This window comes from Cyanistes caeruleus, chromosome Z (assembly GCF_971803275.1).
Source record: "Cyanistes caeruleus chromosome Z, bCyaCae1.hap1.1, whole genome shotgun sequence".
Taxonomy (NCBI): Eukaryota; Metazoa; Chordata; class Aves; order Passeriformes; family Paridae; genus Cyanistes; species Cyanistes caeruleus.
This window is the reverse complement of record NC_141732.1, coordinates 35,058,829-35,075,003: the sequence shown is the minus strand read 5'-3', so window position 1 is coordinate 35,075,003 and position 16,175 is coordinate 35,058,829. Positions and strand designations below refer to the sequence as shown.

At 46.3% G+C, this 16,175-nt stretch overlaps 2 protein-coding genes across 3 annotated transcripts in view; one reads left to right on the top strand and one right to left on the bottom strand.

Moving 5' to 3' along the window:
• CPLX1 (complexin 1) overlaps positions 1-8,124 on the bottom strand; it is a 105,705-nt gene extending 97,581 nt beyond the window's left edge. Inside the window, exons 1-2 of one of the 2 annotated variants that reach the window (XM_023944896.2) lie at positions 7,851-8,124; positions 6,950-7,051 (exon numbers count right to left, since the gene is read on the bottom strand). In XM_023944896.2, the coding sequence (XP_023800664.1) occupies positions 6,950-6,980 (31 nt within the window). In that variant the 5' untranslated portion in view covers positions 6,981-7,051; positions 7,851-8,124. Of the gene's footprint in view, positions 1-6,949; positions 7,052-7,764 lie in introns of both variants that reach the window. The other variant, XM_023944897.2, reaches the window with a different exon arrangement.
• A 5,650-nt stretch (positions 8,125-13,774) lies between these two features.
• LOC147648342 (uncharacterized) lies at positions 13,775-15,953 on the top strand. The gene has a single exon (XM_086866909.1). The coding sequence runs from the start codon at positions 14,549-14,551 to the stop codon at positions 15,341-15,343; it is 795 nt and encodes a 264-aa protein (XP_086723035.1). The 5' UTR covers positions 13,775-14,548; the 3' UTR covers positions 15,344-15,953.
• The last annotated feature ends 222 nt before the right edge of the window (positions 15,954-16,175 follow it).

Below are 16,175 nucleotides of genomic sequence, written 5' to 3'. Positions count from 1 at the left end.
TCATATACATCAGTCTTCTCTAATGTCTGTGCTTTTGCCAGCACACTAGCAAGTGAGTAGGTCTCTACAGCTAACAGTTGAACTACATCCTCAACTTCCCTCTCCTTAAGAGCCAACACAAAGGCAAGCCAGCAGCTTATTATTTAGAGCATCCCATTTCACCAGGAAGATCTCATGGATCTCTCAGCCTAATGGAATACTTCATCCATTAGGCTCCTGCCCAGCTCCAAATCCGCTGCTGCAGATAGCATTTCCTATGCAATGCAGGCTAAAATTTCAGCACTGACAAATCCTATTTGCGCCAAAACCACGCATCTGGCAAGAAACCACCACTTTGCTGCAATTATGAAAGGGGAAAAAAAAAAAAAAGTCAGAAAGATTCAGGTATACAACAACAGATATTAAAATCAAGAGCATGCAGCACTTCCTTCAAAGTGGACAGAAAACCAAGAATATTTTTTTTCTGCCAGGAATCAATCCTAGACAGACTACTTAATATATGTGAAATTTTGTTATTTCTCCCTCTCTGGGAGAGAAAACTTCCTGCTTATCCATGTTACTCCACTCCAAGCAGGCTTTTGGCAAGCAGATTGCCTGTAGCACAAATCTTAGTTAAGCTCCTTGTGGCCTTCCTCTACAATCAGCTGAAGGCTGCACATTTCCTCCAAGGATACTCCAATAAGCACACTGCTCACAGTGCCTGCTTGCAAGTAAGACAAACATAAATAAGATCCCAGCAGACACAAGGGAGAGCTTTGTATGATTCTAACAGCAACAAGCCAAATAGAGGAAAGCACATATAAACGGAAGTCTTCTCAAGAAAGGCAAAGGAAAAAAGGACCTGGTCAGTTTTTCATGTCCTGGTTTGGATCATGGATGCATTAAATAAGTGACTATCACTATAGCTGTTTCACTGGTAGCACGTCTACAGCAACCATTTGCTGCCTTGGAAGACATCTTGCTACTTAATAAAATTTCTGGAAGAAAACCTCTTTGCCACCAGGATACATCAGGAAAAAAAAAAAAAAAAGCCTTTAATATGATTCATTGTGAAAAACGTATGCAACAGATACGCCACCTACCCCAGGTTCCTGCCTCCTGCCACTGGACCCCAGGAAGAAGGGATCAGCACCTCCTTCTCCACTTCCTCTGCTCAAAAAGCTTTTGGGAGCAACGAGGTGACCCCTCTCCCTCTTTTTCTCCAATACAGAAGAAACAAGTCCTTAGCCCCCCCTCAGAAGACATTCCTTTGAGCCCTTTCACTAGCTTTGTTGCCCTCCTCTGGATGCATTCAACACCCTTAAAAACATTTTGAATTTGTGGGGCCCAGAATTACACACAACACGGTGGAAGTTATCTGAGAATTCAAGTAAATAAGTGGCTCCCCCAACACCTGTCACACGCTACAGTGGGCTTGAAATCTCATGTCTCTTGCCAGACTCTCCAGTCTTTGTGACTTGGATGCACCTGACTGCAAAATGAAAGACCTAATGCGTTAAATGTTTCAAGGATCACGAAGAAAAGAGACCTCAGAAGTCAATACCAGCACTATTTGTTGGCATTACGACTTGCACTTTTGCATTACAGCTTCTGTCCTGCTACAGAACTTCATACATTAACAGAAGCAGTGGAGCACAGCCTAGTTGATGCATGAGGTCCCAGAGCAGCACAGAGGCTCAGCAGAGAACTAGAAATGTGAGAAACAAGAGAGTGAGTTGGAGAAGGAGAAAACAGAAACCCCTGTGTTTATTTCACAGTGTGTTCCACCGTGAACAGGTCTGTATTGCCATTCAATCTTGTTAAATTCTGCAGGAAAAATTAAGGACTTAATCCTTACTTCACAGGCTACTAAAGTGAAGCAAATGCAGCAGCAGAATATACAGAAGGTCACTGCTAATATGTTAAACACTAGTGTGATTTTCATTCAGGCTTATCTGGCATTCACACACCCTCACATCTTCTCTAATGTAAGCTTAGCACAGGAGCTGCTCTTTCAGAGCTTAAGTCTCACAGTGACTTAAATCCCATTATCTTCATGAGGGTTTGGATCTCTGTCTGCCTTCAAGAACAAGGGGACTCCCTCTGGACTGTGTTTTGTGATACACCCAGCTGAATCAAAGTTGCTGGTAAGGGACGTGAAGTGCCCCCCTGCTGGCATGTTCCAGATGACAATCAGGTTGCATTTGTCTTGTCCCTATAGTACTTAAGAATCCTTCTGAACCAAAACAAGTGTCCAATGATTTTTGACAGGCTGAAGCAGATGTGAAGCAGCAGTCCCCACTCTAAACCACTGTCAATAAATCAGCAAATCATGCCTGTATTAGCTATCATAGTGAATATCTATCCAGATGTACCCTTCCTCCTAGTGGGGTTACACTGCTCTATGAATTCAAGGGGTGCTGGAACCATGAAGAAATTTAGACAGTGCCACTCATATGCACTGTTACATGTGAAAGGATTTGCATAATTTACCTACAGGCTGACATTTTAAAAAGGTCAGTATATAAGGCAGACATCCCAACCGTTTACCATTCAGTTCTTGCCATTTTTCCCATTCATGGCAATAAAAGTAACACTTTAAAAGGGCTCTGTGCAGCTTCATATTTAGAGCTGCTCTGTGTTCTGTATATGACAATTTCACAGTATTCTTCTGGTCTGCAGAAATGTTGCTTTCTGCAGTAGGAAATCTCCCTCTTCAAACACATCACAATCCAACATTCCAGTAAATTCGTCTCACTTGCCATAGGTTTCCTCTTTTCTTTTTCGTAAGAAAATGTCTCAGACTTTGGCCCTCAAATCACCCAGTAACAGACTGACACCCAGAAGAGCTCCATGAAGTTCACTGTCTTCTATTTCAAGCCAGTTTCCCTATTTGTCCAAGCCAGCACTGACAGAGGAAGTGATACAGCGTAGCACTACATGGGAGTCAGGTGCCCATGCACAATTTGCTTTCATGCAAACTTAGGAAGAAATAAGCAATGCACAGTGAAAAAAGCATTACAACTAAACTTCTTCAGGACCCATTCTGGATCCTCCAGTTCCTGCTCTCTCCTGGGAAATCATAACATTGGTCATGATAACAGTAGCCTAGCTCTGACCTGGCTTGGCAAAGAGCACATCTAATGTAAAATACAGCCATGAAATGAATCACGTTGCCCTCATTTAAAGAGCAGTCACAGGAACAGAAAAGTTACCAATCACCCTGGCTACACACCTCTGTCAATGTCTGTGATGTAGCAGGATCAGAGGTACAAAATATCCTCTTCCTGTTACTCCTGTGGGAGAAGAAGCAGGAATTTTGTGCCTTTAGGCATCCTCTGGCTACTTTCTTCTTGTTTTACACAACTAATAAGCGTCATGACTTCTCCATGGCTTCTGTCACTGTCAGACAATAAATAGTGTGTCCTCCATATAGGGTGTTGAAAGGTCTGAGAAGCACAAAAAAAAAACAACAAACCAACAAAACAAAACAAAAAAAACAACCAACCAAACAAAAAGCTACTGAAGGAAATCAACCAAAAAACCTACTATTTTGTACTGTGTTTTCCTGGACCACAGTCCCCACTGCTAATGAAAGGGTCAAGAATTTTGCCATGAAGAGACCAGGAATTTAAAAAGACACATTTCAAGCTGGTCAACCTCCAGGCAGAAATTCTGCTGCCAACACAGCAGCAAAATCCCAGCGCTGGCAGGACAGCAGAGGATGACCTTCCACTGCACAGAAGCAGTAGACTTCTGCACACTCTCTTCAACCACAAGCCAGGGAAAGGACACATTCTACTTCAACAATACATAACCTGTCAAAATGATTTCACAAAATCTAAATACCCTTGTCAAACAGACTTCCAAACAAAGCAACTTGACACCACATAACTGCCTTTCCTTGGCTGCTCACTTGCTACTTAGCTCACCTAACTTTCTAAACACCTCAGTGCCTTCTTCCCCTATGGGCAAAACTCCAAGGAAAAGTAAAATATGATCATTCTGTGCCATTAGAGACAAGGCTAATATGTTCAAAGTTTGCATCAAAGGCAATGGCAAAACTCCCACAGAAGCTTTCTGCTAAGGTTGGTGTTACTGCTAATTAGCAGAGAGTGAGACTGTCTTCCTCAGTAAGGTGAGTGAAGAGGTAGGAGAATGATGTTCTTCTTGACCACTCCCCATGACAAAACCTGGTTCCAAACTCCTCACATGCTTCAGAGACCTGCATACTCCAGTAAGAAAAGGTCAAAAGCAACCACCTGCAAACAGTTTTCAAATCCAGGCTCTTAGCTATCATAAGCTCTGGGCTAAGCTCCATTTTGGGGCTGTATACTGGGAAGAGAAAATGACATACCCATTATAAAAATTACATACCCATTATGGTCTGTCAAGGACACCCAACTGGCCCTCAGCCTTTGTGGATTTTCACCATCCGAGATATCTGAAGAGTTAAGCTACCTTAGCTGTAGATGCTCTGCAAGCAGAATCTATAGCAGGTCTGATTCTGTGTGAATTAGAGAGGACCTTAATGACAAAATTGCAGTATTTCTTTTTTCTTTCTTCCAAGAGTGCCATAAGAGATTATGGTAATGGGATAAGAACTTCTGCACCATTCAAAAAATCCAATCAAACAGAAAATTAATTCAGAGGTGTTCTGGGAAAAGCCATATTAAACTAAAATCAAAGAGCCATGAAATCCACCCAAAGACCTCCCAGGAAGTGAGGGTAATAAAAATGGTAACTAGCAGATCAGACCATATACCCTACCCAAAGAAAGCCTATCAGTGACTAGAGGTTTGGCGCTTTGCTTATTTTGACCATCCTTGTGGATACAATTTACAGATTATTCTGAGTTGGAAGGGACCCAGAAGGATCATTGAGTCCAACCCTTAAGTAAATCTCCCTTTGGATGTCAGAACTGGCTGACAGACACAATTCTGGCCCCAAAGCTAAGGAAGCAAACTATAACCTTTAGTCCTTGGTTTCCTGTGCCAGTCTGCCCAGCTTGGATGATTTGCATCAGCTTGGGTTTTAACTCCAGAGAGAAAACAGTGTCCAAAACTACCTTTATTTTCCATATTATGTTTGCACTGGGAGATCTTGTTTTATCTTGTTGAAACCATTTGTAATTTAAAAATAGGACTCTGCTTAATGAATTAGCATTTACTGGATTTTACCACTCTGCAGAGACTTCTCCTTTATTGAGTAAGTGGGTAAGTTCCAGACACATTAAGTCATTTGGCAGATGAGCTAGTGCCCTGGGCAGCATCTTGACAGACATCAGGAGCTCAGACTTCACAAAAAGATGCTTTTTGAATTTACCTTCTCAGAGTGTCCTATTATCATACAAATCCTGACCTTGGCATGCAACATCATGTTAGAATGAAGGTCTGCCCAGGGTGAATGTTGTAAGCACAGGCAGACACAGCTTCCAACTCACATTAAGTCACCAAGCTGCAGAAAAAAAGCAGGCATCGTAGATGTTATTCCTTTGCTGCAGCCCTCCTCCCCCCGCCTTTAACTGCAGTCTCTAAGCAGTTATTTCCCTGTACTGGATTCATGGATCTCCAGCTGTAGTGGCTGTATCTCCAGTTTTCAGGTACATTGGTTCCTTTCTGTGCAAGCGACCTTGCACTACAGCAAACAGTGCAAAGCCTGCACATCTCAACACTAATTCTCCCTCAAAACAGGCACTGAAGAGTGAAATGAAACAGCACTGCTACCACACAAACTGTTACCTTCTCACGAGATGTCTTCACACCTTGATATTTTGTGCAACCAAATGAGTCCCTTTCTTCTCCAGTTTGATCTCCCTGTTTAAAATGCCCCAACTAAAACTTGGGTTGCTTGCACTGTTCTTAGCATTACAATTTTTCTCCTCTAGTGAAAAACACACCACTTTCAGAGATGAAAACATTGTTCCCATGCCATGGGCTAGAGTCCTGCAGTAAATGTTGAAGTTGTATATGACATCAATATCACCACACATTAAACATTTACACAGTCCCATGATACTACATTTTCTTCAAAGAATGAAAAATGCACACAGGAGATAAGAGTACAAGAGAGAATGATCATCTTCCTCTGAGGCCAATATTTCAGTTCCCAACAGCATCCAGCATCACCTCAGTGATGCTTAGACCGTTGCTCAGACTGAACGTCCAGGTCAAGCAGCCTAGAAAGTAACTGAGGTGGGAAAAAGGAACCTCATTCCCAAATACTAGTTCAGTGTGCTTTCAATTTGTCCTACACAAATCCCTACTCCTTCTATTTCACACCATTAGGTTAAAACAATTCTTTACACCCATTAGCTAATATACAGAAAATAGAAAATATACAGAGCATAGAAGATTGGCCTCAAATCCAGGTGAAGTATACACTTTACCTGGATTTTTAGGAATACTTTATTAACATTTTCATCCTTAGTGTGGCAGTGTTCTTACTAAAAATAACTCTCAAAATATAAGGGACAAAAATTTCTGCTCTGGCCTTTTTTTTTGTTCAGGATTTGGCCAATCTTTGGGACAAAGATGAAAGAAGGCTTGCACACATGGACAAAATGTCACTCTTTCTTTGGGCTTACTCTGCCTAAACCAGTCTTCGTCCTTTGTAATACCTGTCTCCATGGAATGGCATGAAGCAAATCAAGACCTGCACACTGCACAGCAAGATATGCATCCAGTTGGTAGGGTGCCAATTAGGCATGACCCAGGGCCAGCACATCTTGTGTGGGAAGTCTCTTCTCTGACATGGGGCTTTGGTCTCTGCTTGTTGCTGCCCTCTCCTGCTCAGATTCTTCAAACACTCCACTCTGGGATCATGAATCAGTGACAGGCATGCCCTTCCAAGTTCTCAATAAGCTATTACAGGTGCAGACCCTACCACAGTAGACCATCCTCTCTCTTTCCAGGTGCAAAGGGGAAGGGTAGGAGGGATTCAAGGGCCCTTGTGTGCCAATCACACTTACCTCCTAGAGCTTGTTTCATAACAAAATCCATGGTTTGTTGTTTGGGGTCCTGCCCACTTCACACCTCACATGCACAAAGACGGGGAATCCTTGGGAGGCAGCCTGCAAAGAGGCACAGTCAAAAGAGGAATAGTGTCTCTAGGAGAAGAAAAGGCAAACGCCTGGTCTTCTTCAGCTCCCTCCCCACAGCCTTCCTCCCTCCTTTTGTCTGAGTGCCGACAAGTTTCCAGCCCTCCACCCCTCCAGACCCTGCTTTGCACGACAAGGCACCCGAGGAGCAGAGCTGCATGCTGGCGAGCGGTCAGAGGCTGGGAGGAGTCAGGGGTACACGGTGGCTCCCCCAGACCGGGCAAGCGCCCGGGAGCAAGTGCGGAGGAACAATGCGGTGCCCTTTCATGGCTTGTCTCTTACAGACGGGCAGGAAGGGGTTAAACCTTTGAACTTTCTCGTTTCCCCGCCTGCTTCTCGCCTCTCGGTTTTCAGAGGGTTTGCTCCGAGGTGGCAGCTCCGCCCGGGACCGCCGAGGGGGCATTTGAAGGTGAAGCGCCCTGCAAGTGCCCGGGAGAGCAAGCGGGGGATGCTGGGCGATCAGGATGCGCATGCAGTCCGGGTGACGGGATGGAAAGTCCCCCACCAGAACCCCTCGGAAAGCCCCCAGCGCAACGCCAGCGAGGGCTGCACCTCCTCAGGGTGAGCCGGGACGGCTCAAGGTTGACACCGACCGGCCCCAGGTGCAGCACAGCAACCCCGCCGCTCCGGCTGCTGCGTCCCACCCCCAGCCCGGCTTCGGCACCGGGTCACAGCCGTGTCAGCACCTGGAGGGACGAGAGCTGTCCCCGTCTCTGTGTGCCCGCACCCCGCCTCTCCTCTCTGCCCTTCCCGGCTCGGCACGGCCCGATACCTCGCTCGGCGACAGGCGCTGTGCTGAGACGGGCCGGGCCGGGGCAGGCGGCTGCGGCTCCTCTCCTCTCCCACGGGCTCCGGCCGGCGCCCGTGTGCCCGAGGGCTGCCGGGGAAGTTGCGGGTGCGGAGTGGGGGAGAAGGAATGAGTCCAGAGCTTCTCCTTACTTTTCCCCCGCGCCCCTCTTTTTATCACAGCATTTCCGGACCATCCCACCGACACGGTCCCTCCTTCCTCCTCCCCTCGTTGCGGGAGCTGGACTCTCTCCCTCCCCCTGCCTCCGGCTCCCCCGCCCCTTCCCTGCGCCGCCCTCGCCCCTCGGTGCTCGCCGCCGAGCAGGGCGCCAGCGCTTCCCAAGCCCCGCGGAGGGGTGCGTGTGTCTGCATGCGTGTCCCCCACCCCATCCCCGGCTGTCTCCAGCAACCAGGTGTCCTTGTGCTCTGCCGTGGGGGGAAGGAGGGGTGGCTGTCAGCCCGCTGTGGCATTTTGCAATTGCTTCCTTGCCTCTCCTCGAGAGTCTGTGTGTGCCAGGGGAAATCTCTGCAACCACGGCTTCCTGCAAAAGGGGGAGGGTGTGGGAGAGCGTTCTGCATCCTCTGTTCTGAGGGCCTTCCCGGAGATCCCCTCTCGTTCCCTAGGTCCTGGAACGAGTTGGAGAGGCAAGGAAGAAGATAGGGAGGGAGCAGACTCTTCTCCTCCCCCTTGCTTCGCCTCGGATTAACTGTGGCCGGAGAAGAATCGCCTCTCGTCTCTGTGCTCTCGCTATCCAGGTTGGGGGGGGGGGGGCCAGGGCGGGGGTGGGGGCGGGATGGGGGAAAAGAGAAAAGTCGTCTCCCTGCGATTGCCGCTGAAGGACGCGAGCGCAGCGATCCGTGGTCCAGCCCGGATTCGGGACGGCATCTGAAGGTGAGAAGGAAGGAGCTGTGTACGGTGCGAGCGTACGTGGCAAAGCAGAGCAGTATCCACTCCAGAGCACTGGCGCCCACCTTTAGGGATGCCGACAGCCGGCTTGGAGCTGAGTGGGGAGGAGACGAGTTCTGCTGCTGATCCGCCTTTTTGTCGCCAACGGGAGAGGTGGGACAGCAATCCCCAAAGTAACCTATATGGGTCTTAAGGGAAGGACAGGGCTAGGGTGGAATGCTGCCGGCAGTAGTGGGAGCCTGGGGATGGGGAGCAGCGGCGCCTCCCGGGAAGACGCTGGCACGGTCCGTGGGCGACGTCGTCTGAAGGTCAGGGAGGACGCCGGGGCCGCACCTGGCACGGCGCGGAAAGGCATGCAGACCCAGCAGGCATGACAGGCAAGTCAATCCCTCCCGGGGCAGCGATGCCGGCCATCGGGGCCCCGCACTCTGCAAAGATTTCAGATGCCAGCTGCAGATGCCGGAGTGCATGTTTCTACACTCAGGGCAGTGTCTATCACCTGGCTCTGCCTCGATGCCCCATGCCTGTCTAGTGTTTCAAAGACATTTGGATAATGCCCTTTATAACATATTTTCATTTTCTGTCATCCTGAAGTGATCAGACAATTGGACTAGATTGTCTTTTTGGGTCCCTTCTCCTGAACTCTTCCTTCTATTCTGTAAGCACCCAGAAAAACACTTTTGCCACCGACATTAGTCTAAGAAACTCACCTGGGTGAGCATGTGCTGCACTTTTACTAATAAGTTTCAGAAAGGAAAAAATAATACCAAGATTTGGGGGGGGGGGGGGGACCCTCTTGTTTTAAACCTTAACTCACCCCCAAGATATTACCATTCAAAAGTCAGGATGAAGTATTTTTTGATGCTTTTTTATACATAATGTAAGCATGTGTCAGCACAGATTACCATGCTCGAGAAATGAACCTAGGAGCCTGCTGGACATGTGCGCCCAGGTATCTGTGCTATTAACACAGTATTTCCAGATCTATGTTGCCTCCACAAGTGCTTTTATGACTTTGAGCAGGGTTTATAGTTCTGGTCTGTCATATCACACTTCACATTCCTTCTCCATCATATGATTGCTCTTAGAGAGAAGGAAGGACAGTGTCCCCACTCCACGCCACTAAATGTCCATATGCATACTTTGCTCTTATATCCTGGAGTCTGGGAAGGAACAATACCCTCAAGCAGAAGGATCAGAAAAGTGTGAGCTAATAGAACATCCAATTGCCTAAAATCAGCTTTCTTCTTGTTATTTTGGCAATCCTGGACAATGCTATATCAAGGAACTCCTGTAGCAGCTGAGGGTCAGCATAGCCAAGTAGGGTGGCTGAGAAATGCCATTGTTCCCATTAATAGGCTCCTTGCAAGCTTTGCGATAGTGAGTGTCCTCCCTTTTGTGCAAAGAAGGGTGATGTCATCCACAGGGACTTCTGAAGCCAGACAAAACAATGGGGACATCCAGAAAGTCCCTGACAGATCCTTGTACTTCTGGTTGACCTGTTCATAACTGCTGCTCTGTTTCCAGAGCCAGCTGACTCTCCAAGGGTCATGTACCCATGGTTCTGCTTCCAAACTGTACCCACTTTTTCCAGATTACACAGCTGACAGAGAAAATCACGACACATGAGACAGTGAAACAGCTCTTAGCACCAACTACCTCACAGTTCCCTCCTCTTCAGGAGAGCAAGGCACATCATCATCAAATCACAAACTTCACTGAGATACTCCTAGTCCCAGCTTCAACATCTCTACCCTGACTCAAGAACCAGCTTCCAAATAAATCCCACAGGATGTACCTTTCAGATGAAAATCTAATCACTTGGAAGCCTGACTTGGGTACCTCCTGTCCAGGTGATACTCTGACTATTCAGTCAGGAAAGTTCCCACCAGTTCACTCCTCACCACAAGAGGACCAGGGACAGAGGCAAGAAAGGACACAGTTGAAAGGGTTGATGCAGTCTATAGATCTGTGTCTATTCATAGTCTCAGAAGGGCTTCTGGAGAAGGCTTTTACCTCGAAGGCAGAGCCTTTACTCAATTTGCTGAGAAACCCAGCTGGAAAGATGGACTCGTGGGGATCTGTTAGGTGATTTACCTGCCATTCGTGATGTCTGCTACAAGAGAAATAACAGCTCCTGCAACCACGGTAATGATATAAGCAGTGCCACATGCATTTTCTTTCTGATGGCATATAACAATATACTTGGTTAATAATAATTTATGAGTATGTATCCGGCAGTAATGCAATTTTATAACATTTACTGGACAGTAACAAATCTCAGGAACAGCAGTGTTTTCTCATCAGAGTGAGGGATTCAAACTGGTACCCGTGAATGGGATCTATCCCAGTACCATGGACAGGGAACAGCTGCACGTGCCGAGGCTACCCCTTGGCTACCTCCAAAACTTCCCCAAAGACCAAAGCGAGTTCTTAGTCTCGTTTGCACTGTGTAGCTGACATATGCCTGCTCCTGATTGTGGAATAGTCGTGTTCTTCCTTGCAGAACCAGAACAGTAGGAATCCATTTGGTGGTCTTGCTTGGTGTAGTTGAAGAGTACAGAAAACTGAGCAAAGATATCCTCCAAGGAGTTTTGTGCATGGAACTCCAATTCCTTCCTTGGCCACCATCTGGGAATCTGTGTTTATTGATATCCATGTAAGAAGTGGAATAAGCCAATAATTTGGTTTGCTGACATTTTCCATAGGAAAAAAAAAAAATCTGCATTTGTATCTCCGAAAAGAAGGAAAGGTCTGTTTTCAGAAGAAAAAAAATAAATTAGTCAGGATGTTTCATTTCAACATCTTAAACGGCAATGTTTGATTATTCAATTCCATATGGTGTTTGACTACTAAACGGAAACCAATGCCATGTGAAAATGATACTAATAAAAAAGCTCACAAACAAAGTGTAAAGGTTATAGAAAATACATAAGCAGCTGCCCAAAATGAACACACTTTGTTTCTTTTTCCCTTTCTTTTTTCCTCCCTATCCTATTATGAGCTCTCACCATTGTAACTGCTGCACTGTTCAGTGCACTGCTGGCAAAACCTGCACAGGAGCAAGATGATTAGCTTTTTATCAACACAGCTACTGAGACAGAGGAGTCAGGTACTTGCTAAGGGTGGTTTGTGTACATCAGTTGCAATCCCTTCAGTGGCTGAGTTCACTCAACACAAATCTACTGTATGTTTCATTTTCTCTTCAACTGTCAATTCTGACTGTCAAAACATTTCAGAACTCAAGCATTTTTTGCCTCTTTCAAAGTATTGCTTTGTTTCTTGTTGTTCCGTTCCACTTACAGCAGGCTTTAAGGTTTTTATTCTCCAACCAAATAGAAACAAAACAAAACAAAAACCATAATATTCTTTTTAAGAAGTGTGTGTTTCCCTTGAGCCAAAATTATAGAAGGATTTTTCAGACATTTCTGATAGCTCTGAAACTCTGGTCCCTTGAGATTTCTTGAAGATGAACTTTCTAGTTGAGCATTTGCTTTAGCTATCACAACACTGAATTTTAGCTGCCCACCCTCAGAAAAACTGAAACAAACATATATTGTTTGTTCAGTCTCAATGATATGTTAACACAAGAATGCAGAGTGTATATTTTTTAAATATATCATTTGGCTTTTTGGGTTTTTTTTAATGACCATGAATGTCACGGCCTATTTCATTAATGAGCCCCTTGAAAGGCTGCCATTTACAGGTTCTATCTTGTAAGCTGACAACCTCTTGTTGTCATCTACATGTTGCATTCTACCTTTTCTACTCCCCTAGTCCCTCTATCTCCATTCCTTTTCTTGTTTCCTATTCTCTGGATAAGCTCTTGCCTTACCAGACTGATTGCAAGTCCCTTCTCAGCAGGACTCTGATTCCTGTGGATAGGCATGATCAGGTAAATATCCTGTAGCTTTTACCTCCAGGATTAACAGCTCTACATTACAAGGCTTCTTTGGCAGACAGAAGTTGTCCATAAAGCCAAGAATCCATCTTTATCTCTGCAGTGATTAAGTAAAGATGACTCTATCCAAAGCATATCAAGTTTCTGTCATGAGATTATTATTTCAAGTACTTTTGGCAGAAATTTTTCCACCAGTGAATAAGTCATCCAAACCAGAGCATGCTGTGATGTGTTATCTTATACAGGAGTTTAGAAGCAAAGAAGCTAAAAAAAAAAATTTACTGTTCTATATTTGATGCAGTTGAAACATTCTACTTTGATGTAGTGAAAGTGCTGCACCTTTTCCATGACCAAATCACTTTGCCTTGACTCTTTGCTTCAAGCAATACATATCTATATGAAAAATAAACAAAATCATAGCAAAGTAAATCGGGTTTTTTTCAGAATTCTTTTGTCATGGAGAGGGGCAAAGAGGTCACACTTTTTTCTTTATTGCAATTTATAGTGCAAGCAAGATTCAAAATGTCAAACACACTTTACAACAGAATTTCTATTTTCCCAGGTAATTCTGTGCCTTGCCTTCTTTTATTACTATGTGCCTTGGAAAATGATCAGAGGGAAACAGCATACTTGGGTGATATGATAGCTTGGTGTCAGATGCTATAGCCTGTAGATCTTTTCCTGTGTTAAAAGAGTAGTCTCAAGTTCTGACCTTGACTTGGAAGGAAGATCCTCACCTCAAAATGTCAATCTCTGAGCCATAGCAAATTTAATTAACATTCTAAACTTTTCATTAAGCATGAAGTGAATATGTCCGTGTGTTTAGTTTAGCCTGATTTTTGGTGGGGGAAGCCGCAGAGGCAGCTTCTGAGGAGAAAAAAAAACAACAAACAAATGCTCGAAGCTTCCTATGTCTAGCACAGCCAAACCTCAAGGGCTCAGAAAATGGTCATAGTACTAGCCCAGCTACAGAAGTTGATAATGCTTCTGTGATAACATATTTAAGAAGGAAAAAATTCACGTGCATGCTCCCGTTCTTCTTGTTCTGAGGGGTGGGGAGGCGGCCGGCAGGGCCCATACCTGTGCGCCAGGACCAGGGCCATCCTGGTGCCACAGTGGCCTCGCAGCCAACACCCTGCAGCCAGGGCCAGAGCTGCGAGCACCCTGCAGGCAGGGCTCGCAGAGAGCTGTGCCTGCTTGGCCGCTTTCCGCCGGCCGTGCTGCGAACAGAAGGGCCAACAGGGGCGGCGGCAGCAGCTTCTCCTTCTCGGTGCCCCGCATGAGGAGAGGCGCCGGCTGGGGCCGATGTCGCGGTGGCACCGCCCGCGCGGCTGTGGGGAGACCAGGCGGCCCAGCCGAGGGGCAGGACGAGCAATTCCCCAGTGCGGAGCCCGGATGGGATCAGCCTTTCAGCACTGCGGAACCCTGTAAGAACTTTTCAGCTGGCAGAACTTGAGAACAGACAATCCCACAGACACCGATTCCCTCCCGGATCAGGGAAAAGGGAAAGGTGAAGACACGTGAGGAGAACAAGATGGCGACGCTGAGGTCGATGAAATGGAGGGAGGGAGGGAGAGGAGGAGGTGATCCGGGCATCAGTGCTGAGATTCTTCTGCAAGCCGTGGTGAGGACTATAATATAACAAACTGTTTCCCTGTAATTCATGAAGGGCATGGGGGGATGTAGAATTCACCTGCAGCCCATGAGAAAGAGGTGCTTGCACTGGAGTGTGTGGATGCTGAAAAGCTGTAATCTCATGGGAAACTCAAACAGAGAGTTAAACCAGAAGGGAAGTAGCTCCAGTTTTGAATTATATCCAAGGCTAGAGGGGCCCTGCCTCTAGCAGGAAGAGGCATGGGAGAATTGGGTCTTTTGGATGGTGTGGATCCAATGGTCTGGCACATCAGAGCCACAAAAATGTAAAGTTTTAGTTGACACTGGCATGCAGTGCACCTTGATCCCTTCAGGACATGTTGGGGCAGAACCTGTTTCCATTGCTGGGGTGATGGGGGGATCGCAGCAGTTGACTCTGTTGGAAGCCGAGGTGAGCCTGACTGGGAAGGAGTGGCGGAAACATCCCATTGTGACTGGCCCAGAGGCCCCGTGTATTCTGGGCATGGACTTCCTTAGAAATGGCTATTACAAAGATCCAAAGGGACTCAGGTGGGCTTTTGGAATAGCTGCTGTGGAGGCAGAGGACATTAAGCAATTGAACACCTTGCCTGGCCTATCAGAGAACCCATCTGCAGTAGGATGGTTCCTGAAGGTGGAAGAACAGCGAGTACCAATTGCCACCTCGACGGTGCACCGCCGGCAGTATAGGACAACTCGAGATGCTGTGATCCCCATCCACAAGATGATCCGAGAGCTGGAGAGCCAAGGGATGGTCAGCAAAACCCACTCACCCTTCAACATCCCCATCTGGCCTGTGCGTAAATCTGAAGGAGAATGGAGATTGACTGTGGACTATTGTGCATTGAATGAAATGACTCCACCTCTGAGTGCTGCCGTGCCAGACATGCTGGAGCTCCAGTACGAGCTGGAGTCCAAGGCAGCAAAGTGGTACGCCACTATTGACATTGCCAATGCATTTTTCTCCGTTCCCATGGCATCAGAATGCAGGCCTCAGTTTGCCTTCACCTGGAGGGGAGTGCAGTACACCTGGAACTGACTGCCTGCATTCTCCACCAAAATTGTCATGGTTTGACATTGGCCAAAGCCAGGCACACACAGAAAAGACCCACTATTTACTCATTCTCCTCTGCTGTAGTTGAGCAGAGGAGAATGAGTAAATAGGCTTTTCCTTGGGTGCCTGGCTTTGACCAATGTCAAACCACTGCAGTGCTTATCTTTAGATATTTCAGACACTTGTAGAGCAATTACTCTTAGGTGTGATGCAGATGCTGTGAAATTAGGCTGTTACAATACTATGCACTTGACAGTCAGATATTTCTGAAGACACCATGGTAGTTAGATGCAGTCTGAAAGCTCAGAAATCCTCATACCTTCCTATTTCAGTTTTAAACTTGATCTCCACTGCCTCACTTTGATAAGAAACCTAAATATATGATGAAGAAATTTTCTAGGTGGAGTGTATTTGCTTAATGAGATGAAGGGAATAGCAGTACCTGAAAATAAATCTAGGTCATCCACAAGAAATAGACATATATGTCACCTTAGAATGTGTTTGTTGTTTTTGTTCTTCACCTCAGCAGAACTGTAAAAAGTAATGTGTAATGTCACATAATAAAAGTTTCCAGCTGGCTTGTTCCCTGCCTTTACTGGTATGGCATTTCTTCTATTGATCCATTCCGTGTCAATGAATCAAGGGTGCCACAATGTTGTGGGAGCAAGGTTGCATCCAGGTAGCAATGCTGGAGATTCTGTCCCCTTGCATTGCACAAACACACACAAGGAACACAAAGCAGTGAAGGGACCCATCTAACAGGGTACCCACAGCCTAATACATCACACTGTTCTTTCATCAGCTTCTCTCCATGGGG